This window comes from Podarcis vaucheri, assembly GCF_965113315.1.
Source record: "Podarcis vaucheri genome assembly, chromosome: 9".
Taxonomy (NCBI): Eukaryota; Metazoa; Chordata; class Lepidosauria; order Squamata; family Lacertidae; genus Podarcis; species Podarcis vaucheri.
Window position 1 is genome coordinate 56,094,649 of NC_138767.1, and position 12,697 is coordinate 56,107,345.

At 43.5% G+C, this 12,697-nt stretch overlaps 2 protein-coding genes across 5 annotated transcripts in view; one reads left to right on the forward strand and one right to left on the reverse strand.

The window, feature by feature from the left end:
- LOC309541078 (cyclic nucleotide-binding domain-containing protein 2-like) overlaps positions 1-4,669 on the reverse strand; it is a gene marked incomplete at its 5' end in the record, with an annotated part of 32,863 nt that extends 28,194 nt beyond the window's left edge. Inside the window, 2 exons of the mRNA XM_082238487.1 lie at positions 1,497-1,608; positions 4,500-4,669. Coding sequence (XP_082094613.1) covers positions 1,497-1,608; positions 4,500-4,669 — 282 coding nt within the window. The remainder of the gene's footprint in view (positions 1-1,496; positions 1,609-4,499) is intronic.
- Positions 1-12,697, forward strand: part of EXOC1L (exocyst complex component 1 like) — a gene marked incomplete at its 5' end in the record, with an annotated part of 116,735 nt that overhangs the window by 100,915 nt on the left and 3,123 nt on the right. Inside the window, one exon of one of the 4 annotated variants that reach the window (XM_082238315.1) lies at positions 8,761-8,881. The exons of the other annotated variants lie outside the window; for them this stretch is intronic. Coding sequence (XP_082094441.1) covers positions 8,761-8,881 — 121 coding nt within the window. Of the gene's footprint in view, positions 1-8,760; positions 8,882-12,697 lie in introns of those variants that run through there. 4 annotated transcript variants of the gene reach the window in all.

Genomic DNA, 12,697 nt, shown 5'->3' on the forward strand with positions numbered 1-12,697 from the left:
TTACAAATGGAGCTGGAAGTTCTTTTTGCTCATGTCATGGGCTCTCTGGGTCCAACTCATTGTTTACTAGAAACACATCCAATTTTAGGTTTCGCCCTACATTATTCCCAAATATTCCCACTCTGTTCCCAAATAAAATAAAAACTTGATGTCCTTAACTTCTCCCAGTCCTTAACTTCTCCCAGTAACTTCTCCCAGTAATGAACTTAGTCCTGATGTCAATAATATCAAATTAGAGCAAATCTGTAACTCTTTGGACTTAAGAGAAGGATAGAAATTTTCTGAATAAATTTTTCTCATCAAAAGCAACATTTTCCACTTTTTTTAAAAAAACCAAAAATGTTAACAGAATTACACCTCATCTGTTAATGTTCATTATAAAAGTGCTATATTAATAGTGTAAAATCATTTGATTTGCTCTGCCAGAAAAATAAGTGCTTTGGATGGGGTATGCCAGCCAGCAATAGGCAATGGGCATGACATTACAAAATATTATGTTCTGCACAAATGCTTACAACTGAGAAACGATCCCCTAAATAGCACTTGGCACCATTACTTCCACTTTGCAGGTAGGGAAATAAGGCTGAGTTCATGATCTGCCACTTGGGTCAGTCAATGGCAGAAGCTAGATTGGAAATCCAGTTTTTCTGGGTACGTATCCAACATTCAGGGTAATGAGTCATGCTGACTTTAAACCTAGAGATGCGCTTGGTAACTTCAAGCTATTTAAAGTGAAAACACATTGTAGTAATAATAATAAAACCCCACCCATTAGGCTGGGTTTCCCCAGCCACTCTGGGCGGCTCCCAACAGAACACTAAAAACAGAATAAAACTTCAAACATTAAAAACTTCCCGAAACAGGGCACTGCAGTTCATTGTATTTCCACCCCCTTCCCCAACTACACACAATGTAGGAATAATTTTATTTGAACATTATTTAAATCTAACAGAATTTTTCATATAGAAATAAACTTGTATGGGTATAAAATGTGGCCCATTGCACCCCAGATTGTACAGTGGTACCTCGGCTTACATACGCTTCAGGTTACAGACTCCGCTAACCCAGAAATAGTGCTTCAGGTTAAGAATTTTGCTTCAGGATAAGAACAGAAATCGTGCTCTGGCGGTGCGGCAGCAGCAGGAGGCCCCATTAGCTAAAGTGGTGCTTCAGGTTAAGAACAGTTTCAGGTTAGGTTTGGACCTCCGGAACGAAAGAAGTACTTAACCCGAGGTACCACTGTATTCCATAATCAGCTCTGAATTGCCCCAGTAATAACAGCATCAGATAAACAGAAGACATTTCAAGTTTTCCAAGCAATTAACATATCTATATGATCTAAGTACTCCTTACAAGAATATTGAAGCACAGGACAGTATTACTATCCTCATATTATAAAAGGATGGCAGACTGATTATGGCTAGCAGGCAAGAGACACAGCAACCAGGCTTTTAGAGATTTAAGGACCCATGAAACTTAAAAAAAATAATACTCACAAATGTTTTTTTAGAATAATCACTGACATTGAACAAGTAGTCACTTTTGAAGTTCATCTGCCTCTCCAGGTAAAATGTTGCCCATTGCACTGCCTGACTCCTGTCAATATATCTGCACACACACAAAAAATAAAAAAAATGTGGCATTGGCTACTCTGGAGTAAAGAGCTTACACAATATTTATCTATTTTTATTCTTATCTAGCCCTTTCTCAAAAGACATTGTGGTTTGCATGTCAGTATACTTTTCTTTTCTTTTAAAAAAGTTTATAATTATTGAGAGCAGCAAAAATTTCCCAGTGTTATTCAAGATAAATAAATGGTACATACAACAGCTATAATAAGATGAAGATAAAGCAATACTTAAATAAGGCAGATACAAAGATACAGGGCTCCTTTGCTAACTTGGTAAATTATAAGGAAGTTATTTAAACCATAGAGAAAAAACATACAATTGAATCATCTTTTGAATATTCTGAAACACCTGTATTTAATCAGTAATTTTAATGTTTCATTGTGAATTTTTGTAACTGCTTAGAGGTTTCTAACAATCAAGCATTATATAAATTTGGTTAAATAAACAAAAAAAATTATAACTGTACATTCTTGCTTGTTGTTACCCTTCCCTACTGGCAAGAGGCTTCACCCTCCTTTCATATTGGTAAAATTGCCAGAACAAGTATGTTTTACTGTCAGCTCTGTAAATACCGAATTCTTCTAACTAAAACCAACTATTGAGCTTATTTCAGTCTACAGAGTGTTCAAACTTTTAAAACTTTCAATTTAACAGATTATTTTCAACTGGCATTTTGTTAGTCCATCTTATTCAGCAAGAAAGGCAGTGTGTGAAACACTTGTTCATTATTCTTGCATCTCAGTAATTTGTACATTAAACAAACAAACAAACTTTGACAGTAGAGTGGTACCTTGGTTGTCGAACAGCTTGTCTCCCAAACAAATTGGCTCCCGAATGCCGCAAACCCGCAAGTTGAGTGTTCTGGTTTGCGAACATTTTTTGGAAGTCGAATGTCTAACGCAGCTTACGCAGCTTTCGATTAAGTGCAGGAAATTCTTGCAGCCAATTGGAAGCAGCGCCTTGGTTTTCGAATGGTTCCAGGAGTCAAATGGACTCCCGGAACGGATTAAGCTTGACAGCCAAGGTACCTCTGTAGTTTCATATGAAGCAAAGCACTGATGAACCAGTGTCAATGCACAGCCAGCGTGTAGTAGTAAGAAAGCAGTAGCATGCAAGCTTCACACTGTTTTGGGGTCCCATAAGGACTCCTTTGACATCCAGGCTGCAATTCCCTAGGAAGAACTACCAGTTGTAGAAACAAGGAGAAGCGGAAGGCTGGGGTAAGGGAAGCATCCCTGAATATTATTTAAAAGAGCAATCAGACTGCATTCCTCTGTACACTTGCTTTAGAATAAGCATTGGTGAACTCAGCAGGATCTTCTTTTGAGTTAAACAAGCATAGAATTTCACTAATTAGAGACTAATTAATATGGTAGGAAACAAACTTCTGCAGGCAGCAATACACATGACATTCAAGCCGAGGTACATTGTTCCAAGTTACCGAGGTGAGAGCTCAAGATAATGGGAACGCAAACAAACAAACAAAAAGCACATCCTGAAACCTGTATTTTTAAATGCTTTTATTAAGATTTTCTTGGGTAATAACAGAACCTACAGAGTCTCTGCTTTTAAGTCATTGAATTAGTCAAACAAAAAAGTCATATTCAAGGTAAGACATTATTGTTATAGGAAATATGAAGTTATCGGAAAAGAGACATGGGGAAAGAGGGGTGGAAAGGGGAAGACAGTGAAATTGCATTCTTGTCTTCTTCTTCTTTGGCGATCACTCATAGCCGAGTAGGACTGTCTTCCATAAACACGGTTTTAACAATGAGTCCGTATGGGACTGTGGAGGCCAATTCTGGATCCACACGTCCTTCCACAGTGGGGGCGTCAGTTTCCGGATGGAAGTTGATCACAGTGTAGATTTGCCAAGCGTGCCTTCCTCTTAGCACGTTTCTCCCTTGCGTCCTGAGTTCGAGTGTCTTCAAAGCCCATGACACCTTTGGTAAAGGCTGTTCTCCAACTGGAGTGCTCGCAGGCCAGTGTTTCCCAGTTACATGTGCAAAGCTTTTTGTGTCAGCATTATGTAGACAGATATTTTATTCTGCTGGTGCTGTGAGCGTCTGGAGGGTGCTGGGTGTGACAGGTTGTGTGTGTTTGTTTTGTTTGTGTGTGTGTGTTGATGGGTCAAATTAAGCATATCAATTTGTATGCTGTTGCGGGGGATAGGTCTTGTTAGCTTGCAAAGGTATTTGAATGCAATTTATTATCTACTTTCTGGGTTCAGATATGCCTCCTTTCACTCAACCCAACAGCAGCCATCCCAGAGATAGCTGCTATATGAGTGTCCATCAACAGGTGATGGAACGGATGGGGTTGGACTGGATGACCCTCAGGATTCCCTCCAACTCTATGACTTATTTCTTACTTCCTGGGTTTATTCACAATGCAATCCATACCTACTCAGAAAAATGCCTTAACATGGTGGCAGCGTAAAGATGCTCCCCTAAACGCACTTTGCTGACTCTCAAAGTCCCACTGAACCTAGTGAGGCTTGCTTCCAAGTAAATGTATGGGATCTGTGTGTTTATTTAATAATTTGGGGCGTGGGGAGTTTTCCACAGCCATTCCAGACAGTCAGCTCTCTGAAATCTAGCTCTAAATCAACGAGTCAGGAGTTCTAGATCTTCTGACCTAACTTGTTTATTAAAGGAGTTGTGCAAATGCCTCTTTTTAGCCATGGGGCGGAAAGAAAGGCGGCGACCAGCAGGCAGCGCGCGTATGTATGTGCAGTAGTCCCAGGGCATGCACAGAGTGCACAACCATCCACCCCATTGGCCAAGGCGCTGAAACAACTGGCCTCCCGCCTCCTCAGCATGCGGGTCTTAAGGGGAGACGGAGTGGAGCCGGCCGAGGGCGAGTTACCTTTTCCTGTACAGCAGCAGCCCGCAGAGATGGGCGGCGGCGGCGGCTGCTCGGCGGAACCGTCGACGTCCCGGCGCCTCTCCCTGGCAAGGAAGCGCAAAGGAGGCGGGCGCGGGAGAGCGATCCCCATCAGGGGAGAGAGGGTTTGCCTCTGGCTGCGAGGCGGCCATGGCTCCGTCTCCAACACTTGGTGGGGTGGAGCAGCCTCGGGCTCATTCCTGTGGCAACACGAAGGCGCGACAGGGAAGCCTTGGGCATGTTTTTCGCCCTGGGCGCACGGGAGGGAACGCGAACACGCCCTGGGGCGCGGAAACCTCGCGCAACGCGGAGAGGGAAGGAATCTTTACAACAACCGGTGTTCCCCTTCCTTCCTCTCGCCAGGTTCTGTGTCTTAGAACAGCTGCGCGTGGCAGAACTTCAACAGGTGGAGGGGCTTCCCCTTACACCGCATTTGAGTGCGAGGAGAAGCTGCACCAGTTGAACTTCTGCCTGCCGCCAGGTGACTCTGTTAGGCCAGGTCAGAGCCTAGGACTTGCCAATCAGAAGGTCAGCGGTTCGAATCCCTGCCACGGGGTGAGCTCCCGTTGCTCGGTCCCTGCTCCTGCCAACCTAGCAGTTCGAAAGCATGTCAAAGTGCAAGTAGATAAATAGGTATTGCTCCGGCGGGAAGGTAAACAGCGTTTCCGTGCACTGCTCTGGTTCGCCAGAAGCGGCTTAGTCATGCTGGCTACATGACCCAGAAGTTGTACGCCGGCTCCCTCGGCCAGTAAAGCAAGATGAGCACCGCAACCCCAGAGTCGTCTGCGACTGGACCTAACGGTCAGGGGTCCCTTTACCTTTACCTTTAAGAGAGATGACCCCCCTTGTTGCTTCTTCCACCTTCTGAGAAATGACATTGTCAGCAAGGCAGCGATGATAATCTTCCAAAGCATCTACTCTATTCCAAACGTAAAAATGGTCTGCGTAATGCTGGTGGTCAACAAAAGAGGTTCAAAGACTCTCTCAAGGCATATCTTTAAAAAAGTAGTATAAACACTGACAGCTGGGAAACACTGGTCTGCAAGCATTCCAATTGGAGAACAGCCTTTACCAGAGGTGTCATGGGTTTTAAAGACCCTCAGTCTCAGGACGAAAGGGAGAAATGTGCTAAGAGGAAGACACGCCTGGCAAACCCTCAGTATGATCAACTCCTGCCTGGAAACCTATGTCCCCACTGTAGAAGGATGTGTGGATCCAGAATTGGCCTCCACAGTTATTTACAGACTCACTTTTAAAACCGTGTTTATGGCAGACAATCTTACTCTGCTATGAGTGATCGCCAAAAAGAAGAGAGAGTCATTTATTGGACTTTGCATTCTTGGCAGAGTTTGGATTCTAGCAGATACAATATCAGGGTAGCTGAAGTCTCCCATGACTGCTATATCTCTCTCTTCTTTTTTGAACCTTTGATAATCTGCTTTAGGAAGGCATTATCCAAGTCCTCTTGGAAGTCTATAGGAGAAACCCACATTGAGGTCACAGTTGTGTCCCTCTCTTACAATTTTTTTACCAAAATACTCTCAATCTACCTTCCATGCTCCAAGGCATCCTCAAACACGAATTCTTTATAAAATTCTATACCGAGCATTCAGGAAACTGCCGTGAAAATGCACCTTTCACACATGGTTGCTTGCAGTTCAGTAGTAAAGTACTCATGTTTATTCACAGGTGTCTTTGAGGGTGATATAAAAGTGTAGGGAGAAGAAGCATAATTCAGATACAATGCTGAGGTGGTCATCAGAAGTAAGACCAGCTGAGGGCCAGACTACACATGATGCATGAAATGGCAGCCCAAAGGCTATAAATAGGTCCAGTCATGACCGACTCTGGGGTTGCAGCACTCATCTTGCTTTATTGGCCGAGGGAGCAGGCATACAGCTTCTGGGTCATGTGGCCAGCATGACTAAGCCACCTCTGACGAACCAAAGCAGCGCACAGAAATGCCGTTTACCTTCCCGCCAGAGTGGTACCTATTTATCTACTTGCACTTTGATGTGCTTTCCAACTGCTAGGTTGGCAGGAGCAGGGACCGAGCAACGGGAGCTCACCCAGTCGCAGGGATTTGAACCGCCGACCTTCTGATTGGCAAGCCCTAGGCTCTGTGGTTTAACCCACATCACCGCCCAAATCCCTTTGGCTTGAAAAGCCACTTTAGGCGATAATTGATTTGTCAGGTGAGGAAGGTTTTGGCACCCCCTCCCCACTAATGCTTCCCCCCTCTCAGTGACTTCCTCCTGAAGCAGATTTTCAAAATAAAATGGGTCATCACGTTGATGTTTCATTAGTTTTGTCTGTTTGAACATGAGTGCAATGGTACTTACGCCTTACTCCAATTGTTCTATTTGTGTAACATAGAAAGCGGGTGAGTGATCATTTTAAACGGAAGGCACATTCTACCTAGTAAATACTCCATGCAGCAGAGAAAATGCAAAACTGATTTAAATATCATTTGTGAAAATGGCTTAAATGTGCTGTTAATAGCCTCCCTGGAGGAGTGGGGGAGTTAGAAAAGAGAAAGCAATTCTGCTAATGAGCAAGGAGATGAATTAAAGATATTATTTAAAATCAATAGTGTTTACAGATGCTCTTTCCTCTCAGGTTGTCAGCTGAGGGTAGCTTGCCAGTCTAGCACTTTTTGAGCACACCCCCCCCCCAAAATGGGGCTAATCCCTCTGAAAAACAGGAGATGTGTTGAACCCATCAGGCAAAGTATAGAGCTTAGAGCAGGGGTCAGCAAGGCTTACTGAGCATGGCCTGGATCACTCCCACAGAGATCCTCCGTGGGCCGGACCAGCATAGCACAACGCCAGAAATCATGTCTGCGCATGTCCGTGGTGCCAGAAATCGCTTCTGCACATGCCCAAATGCCGAAAATCGCTTCTGCTCAGGCGCAATTTTTGGCATCTGGGCATGTGCAGAGGCGATTTCCAGCACCACGGACATGCACAGACGCGATTTCCAGTATCTGGGCATGCACAGAAGCAATTTCCGGAGCTGCGGAAGAGAGTCCCCGCACTGTGCCGGTTTAGCGCAGCACGTAGGAACTTGCCAAGCGGATGGCTTGGTTTGGGAGCGGCTTATGGGCCGGTTAAGTGACCCTCATGGGCTGCTTTTGGCCCATGGGCCTTTGGTTGCTAACCTCTGGCTTAGAACCATGGTTCGCAACATGAAGCACGCGCCCCACAAGGGGGGCAATTTGATTTTTAAGGGGGCAATTTGGAAGCTTGTTTAGACCAAGTTAATGGCCTTTTAGGCTTCCTCCACATGAACAGGAGTTCACTTTTTGAATAATTAGAATTATATGTTATGGGGGGGCGGATCAGGATTTTAGAGATGCTTAGGTGGGGCATGGCAAAAAAAGGGGCTGGGAACTACTGACCTAGAGAGAAATGAAGCAGGTGGAAGTCATTAAGACTACACAGAATTGAATGATTTCAAAAATATTTGTGGAAGGGATTAGCTTTGGGATGGGCGAACAAAATCTTTCATAAACGAAGTGTTTTGCAACGTTTGTATAGCATTGGAACAAAACTCTGGCATGGAAAGGGTTACATGAGAAAAACCAGCTTTCCAGAATTACTATAACCCGGATGGTGGATGTTTTTTTTCTGGTGTCCTGGGAGTGAAGATCTGGATTTAGTGCTGAAGCCCTTTCTGAACTGGCAGGTGGTTTCGGAGCAAGAACTGTCTGGCTTCCCTTCATTTCTGAAGCGATGCACGTAGACTTGTGGCAAAAGTTAAGTGTTCGGGAGCAGCAGCGGCACTGCAGATGAGGGCGGGCGAGGAGATGTAGCTCCTACTCCTGTCTCTTCTTTCGCCAGTGGTAATATCCTTAATGGAAGATCATCTCAATCAATACCTCCAGGCAGCTGTTAACTGACTGGGATAATGGAATCAAAATGAGTTAGTGCGAATGGGGCTTCCTCGCTGCTCTGGTATTAAAGATGCCTCTGCCCTGTGAGAGTCAGGGGGCTGCTGAGACCCACAGAAGACAATCTCTCTTCACATCAGCAAACTATGTCAGACAAGAGGAACCTCTTTTGCTGGGCAGGACTCTGAATGGGGCCGCTGGTCTTCTGGCCAACAAGCTGGGAGCTGTGGCCTGATTGCCGTGTGACACTGAACTCAGGTCCTAACTCCTGGAGGGACTCTAGAAGGGAGAAGGAGAAGAGGTGTGGAAACAAAACATCTGCCTGGGTCGCTCGTGATCAAAGCCAAGGCAATGTCATCATTGGTGAAAGAGGACCTCAACAAGAAGCTGTTCAAATCCCTTGGGCAAAGGTTGTATGAGTTCATTGAAGTTGAGTGTTCGGGCAAGGATCGCTTCTACCTCTGCGCTTCAGGTAAATAGGGAAGGGCCTAACAAGGTCCAGGCTACAGCTATCCAACCTGGTGTAGGGACTAAGAGTGTGAGCCAGAAATTTCTGATTCAAAGCTCTCCTTAGTCATGAACTAATGTGGCCACAGTTCTCTCAGCCTCAGTCTACTGCAGCAGAAAGGTAATATAACGGACGTTTCTGATATAATGTGTATGGGATGCTTTGCAAAAACCCCAACACAAATGTTAAATATTCATATTTGACAGGGGATCTCCTGGCTGCAATTTCATGCCATTTCCAATAAATCTGATGTATTCTGATTAATGGTATTTATTTCCAAGTAAGGCAGCAGTCTTAAGCACATCTGCTTGGAATTAGGAAATCAGTGAAATTTTCTTCAAAGCAAATGTGACGGGGATTGGACTTTGAATGTGTTTAGAGTTAAGAGGCTGGTGCTTCCCACAAGTCCAAGAAAAAGAATCTAGTTTTACAGTAAATTCTAATGCATGGTTACTCGGAATTCAGTTGTACTTATTTTAATGGGGCCTACTCCTAAATAGGGGTTTTTAGCTGATAGCTTGAGTTTGTTTGTAAATGCTTATTTACATCTCACTGTGTCAGCTGTAGGCAGACTGCATTTAATAGTGTACCAGCGAAATGGCATCTTCCTTTGCAATCTGCAGTACTAAGCCTATTTCCCATTAGATGTAATTCTTACTGCGTTCATTTTCAAGCCAATGTGCTCAGGATTGACTTATCTTAATTGTTTGTTGCCATCTCCCTGCATGCTTCAAGTTGGCCCAACTCATAACCGTGTTTACGGGTTCCCTATGTCTTCCAGTAATTGAGAAATGTGTGAAGCTAGAAGATATTGTAAGTTTGTGGGTTTTGTTTGCATTGTAGTTCTGGTAGCCGTTGTAGAGGATTTGTTAGTTTTTCCTTCTTATGTAAGTACAACTACAAATTGTTTAGATATTTGTTGCACTGCTTTGAGCCTTGATACTAGGTGTTTTTGCAATGCAATAATTTATCACCACAAATCATTGCCAATAGAGCTATTTTGGTAGTTTAACAGAGATGCTAATCAGAAGTTTGTATGTGTGTAAAATTTCCTACAAAACCCTAGGGAAAGATTGTCCTCTTTTCTTCCCAATATGATAATATAAGCACCTGTAACATGAAGCAAATAATTTTGTAGTCAGGATACTTTCAAATATTTTTTTCCAATGAATTCAAAGACTTTAATACCCTTGATCATCTTCTGCTTATAATATATTTATCACCTAAATGTATGGTCAATGTGCTCTATTATCACCCATGTTGGGGGTGAGGTATGCCCCTAATATGAAGATCTGCTGGCTGCATTGTTTCATGCTGCTAAATATTTCCAAATGCAAGACCTCAAGAGAATGCAGAGGGACGAGTTTTCTTCTGAAATAGTGGGGGAGCAACATTTTTGTAATCAATAGGACTGTACAAAAGGGGGGTGATGAAATTGTTTTTGCCCAGAATATTAGGAAAGAAAAAGCCGGGACACCTTCAAAGGCCACCACCTCAGATTTAGTGAACGTTAAAGTAGAGAATCAGAATGGGTGGTGAATTAATGGATTTGAGGAGGACTGAATGCATCTGGGGCAAAACTTGCTTCCTTATCTGTATAGATATGAAATCCCGGGTCATGAGAGATTATTTTCCTAGAAGACACATTTGCTCTTGCTAGCCTCCTTCAAGCTGCCCTTTTGCAGGTGCCATCTGCAAAACCTCCCTCAAAACAACATCCTTCAGTATCTGCATTTTTCTCACTTGAAATCCAGTGGTTGTTTGCTTCACTGCTGGGCAAAAATTAACATAGATTCAGTAACATAGATTCAAACCAAGAATCACTAAGTCATTTCAGAGTTTCAGAACCTACTGCTGCCTCTGAAATTCATTTTGATATTCACAGTCCTCACTTTGCTTTACCCAGAGCTTCACCCTGACAGTCACAAGAGGCAGATCTAGGGGAGCACAACTGGTGGAGTCTCACCAGGCACAGAGCTTCTGGGGTGCCACAGCAGGCACCACCAATCTTACGTCCAATGGAAGGCGAGAGGCGGTGGGCACCAAATTTTGGCACTGCACAAGGTGCCACTGAAATTTGAGACACTGAGGTCTGCCAATGCACCCACATTCCTATTAACTTAAAAGGCAACTTGGTTCCAATCAATTTGCTTGACAACTGGGTTGTGCAAAGAAAAACTATGTACAGTGGTACCTCGGGTTAAGAACTTAATTTGTTCTGGAGGTCCATTCTTAACCTGAAACTGTTCTTAACCTGAGGCACCACTTTAGCTAATGGGGCCTCCTGCTGCTGCTGCGCTGCCACCGTGCGATTTCTGTTCTCATCCTGAAGCAAAGTTCTTAACCTGAGATACTATTTCTGGGTTAGTGGAGTCTGTAACCTGAAGCGTCTGTAACCTGAAGCGTCTGTAACCCGAGGTACCACTGTAATTGTCTTCCAAAAATTGTTTTAAAAGGAAAGGCTATATTTTGCAAGGCAGTGGCCAGTTTCCAAAGCAGCATACAAACAAAGGGATTTGTAATGGTGCGTCTCAGGCAGCAGTCTTTCATGACACATGGCAAAAAACTTTTGTAAGTGAACATTTTCCAAAAGCAGTTTGTGATATGGTGTAGAAGTCTGCTCTTCTGAACAGGAAATTTCAAAAATAAATAAATCCATGGGGCCTGCCCTTTGTATGCATTTAAAATAGCTCTTAGGTTTCAGTCAATGCATTCAGGATCATGGTTCAAAGTGACAGATCTAGCTGTACTCAGAAATAAACCGCACTGGAATTAATAGGATTAACTTCAAAGTAAGTATGCTGAGGATTACCTGTGGATATTCATAGCACTTTTATATATTTATAAAGTCTATTAAGAGTTGGGCTTTTAAACATACACGCACGCATGTTGCATCATGCAAATCACACAAAGTGCATCAGTTACAAAGTGTATATGCATACATCATTCTTTATACATTTGTCAGAAGGCTGAGTCAATGTGTGGGGTAAACCACAACAAACACACTCCATTTCCAGGTCTTCATTGGGCATATGGCATCTTCCATCATTCAGCACCCTGGACAACTCCACCGAAACTAAGCAAAGCTTGGAAGTCCCAAGTGTGCAAAGTGAAGCACTTGCATATGTATCCTAGGCTTTGCAGATACTGTACTCCAAGCAAAATACCATAGTCCTGGCCTTGAGACAGTTGGTTAGAGGAGGTAGCAATCTGGGGTGTGTGTGAAAGAAAAATGGAGCTGTTTGCTTCCTGGTAAAGCGAAGAGGGAGGATGAGCAACCTGAGCAGTATAGAGATGAAGAGAAAATGGTCTGGGTCTGGGGTGGGGAGCATCTTTCTCAGGATATCAAACATGGCAGTGATAGGCACTGTGTTTTCCCATATGGGCTTCTTCCTGCAAGCACCTATTTCCTAACCCTTTCCCCCACAAACTTTAGGGAAGTTTTTTATGTTTGATGTTTTATTGTGCTTTTGGGAGCCACCCTGAGTGGCTGGAGAAACCCAGCCAGATGGGTGCGGTATAAATAATAAAAATATTATTAATAATAATATTAATATAGTAGCATGTAAAGAGGTGAAATGGCTGGCTTTGAAGCAGCAGCCAGATTTAGGTAAATTAGTGGATGCAACATGAATGCAACATCAGTGTGAGAGAATCTAAGAGTGGACAAATGCACAAACACTGGAGGCAGTGTGAACTTTACCCTCACAATCTTATATTAATATATCAATAACATTGTATGTCCATTAGCCAGCCTGTACAGGATGTTTCGGTGCCATT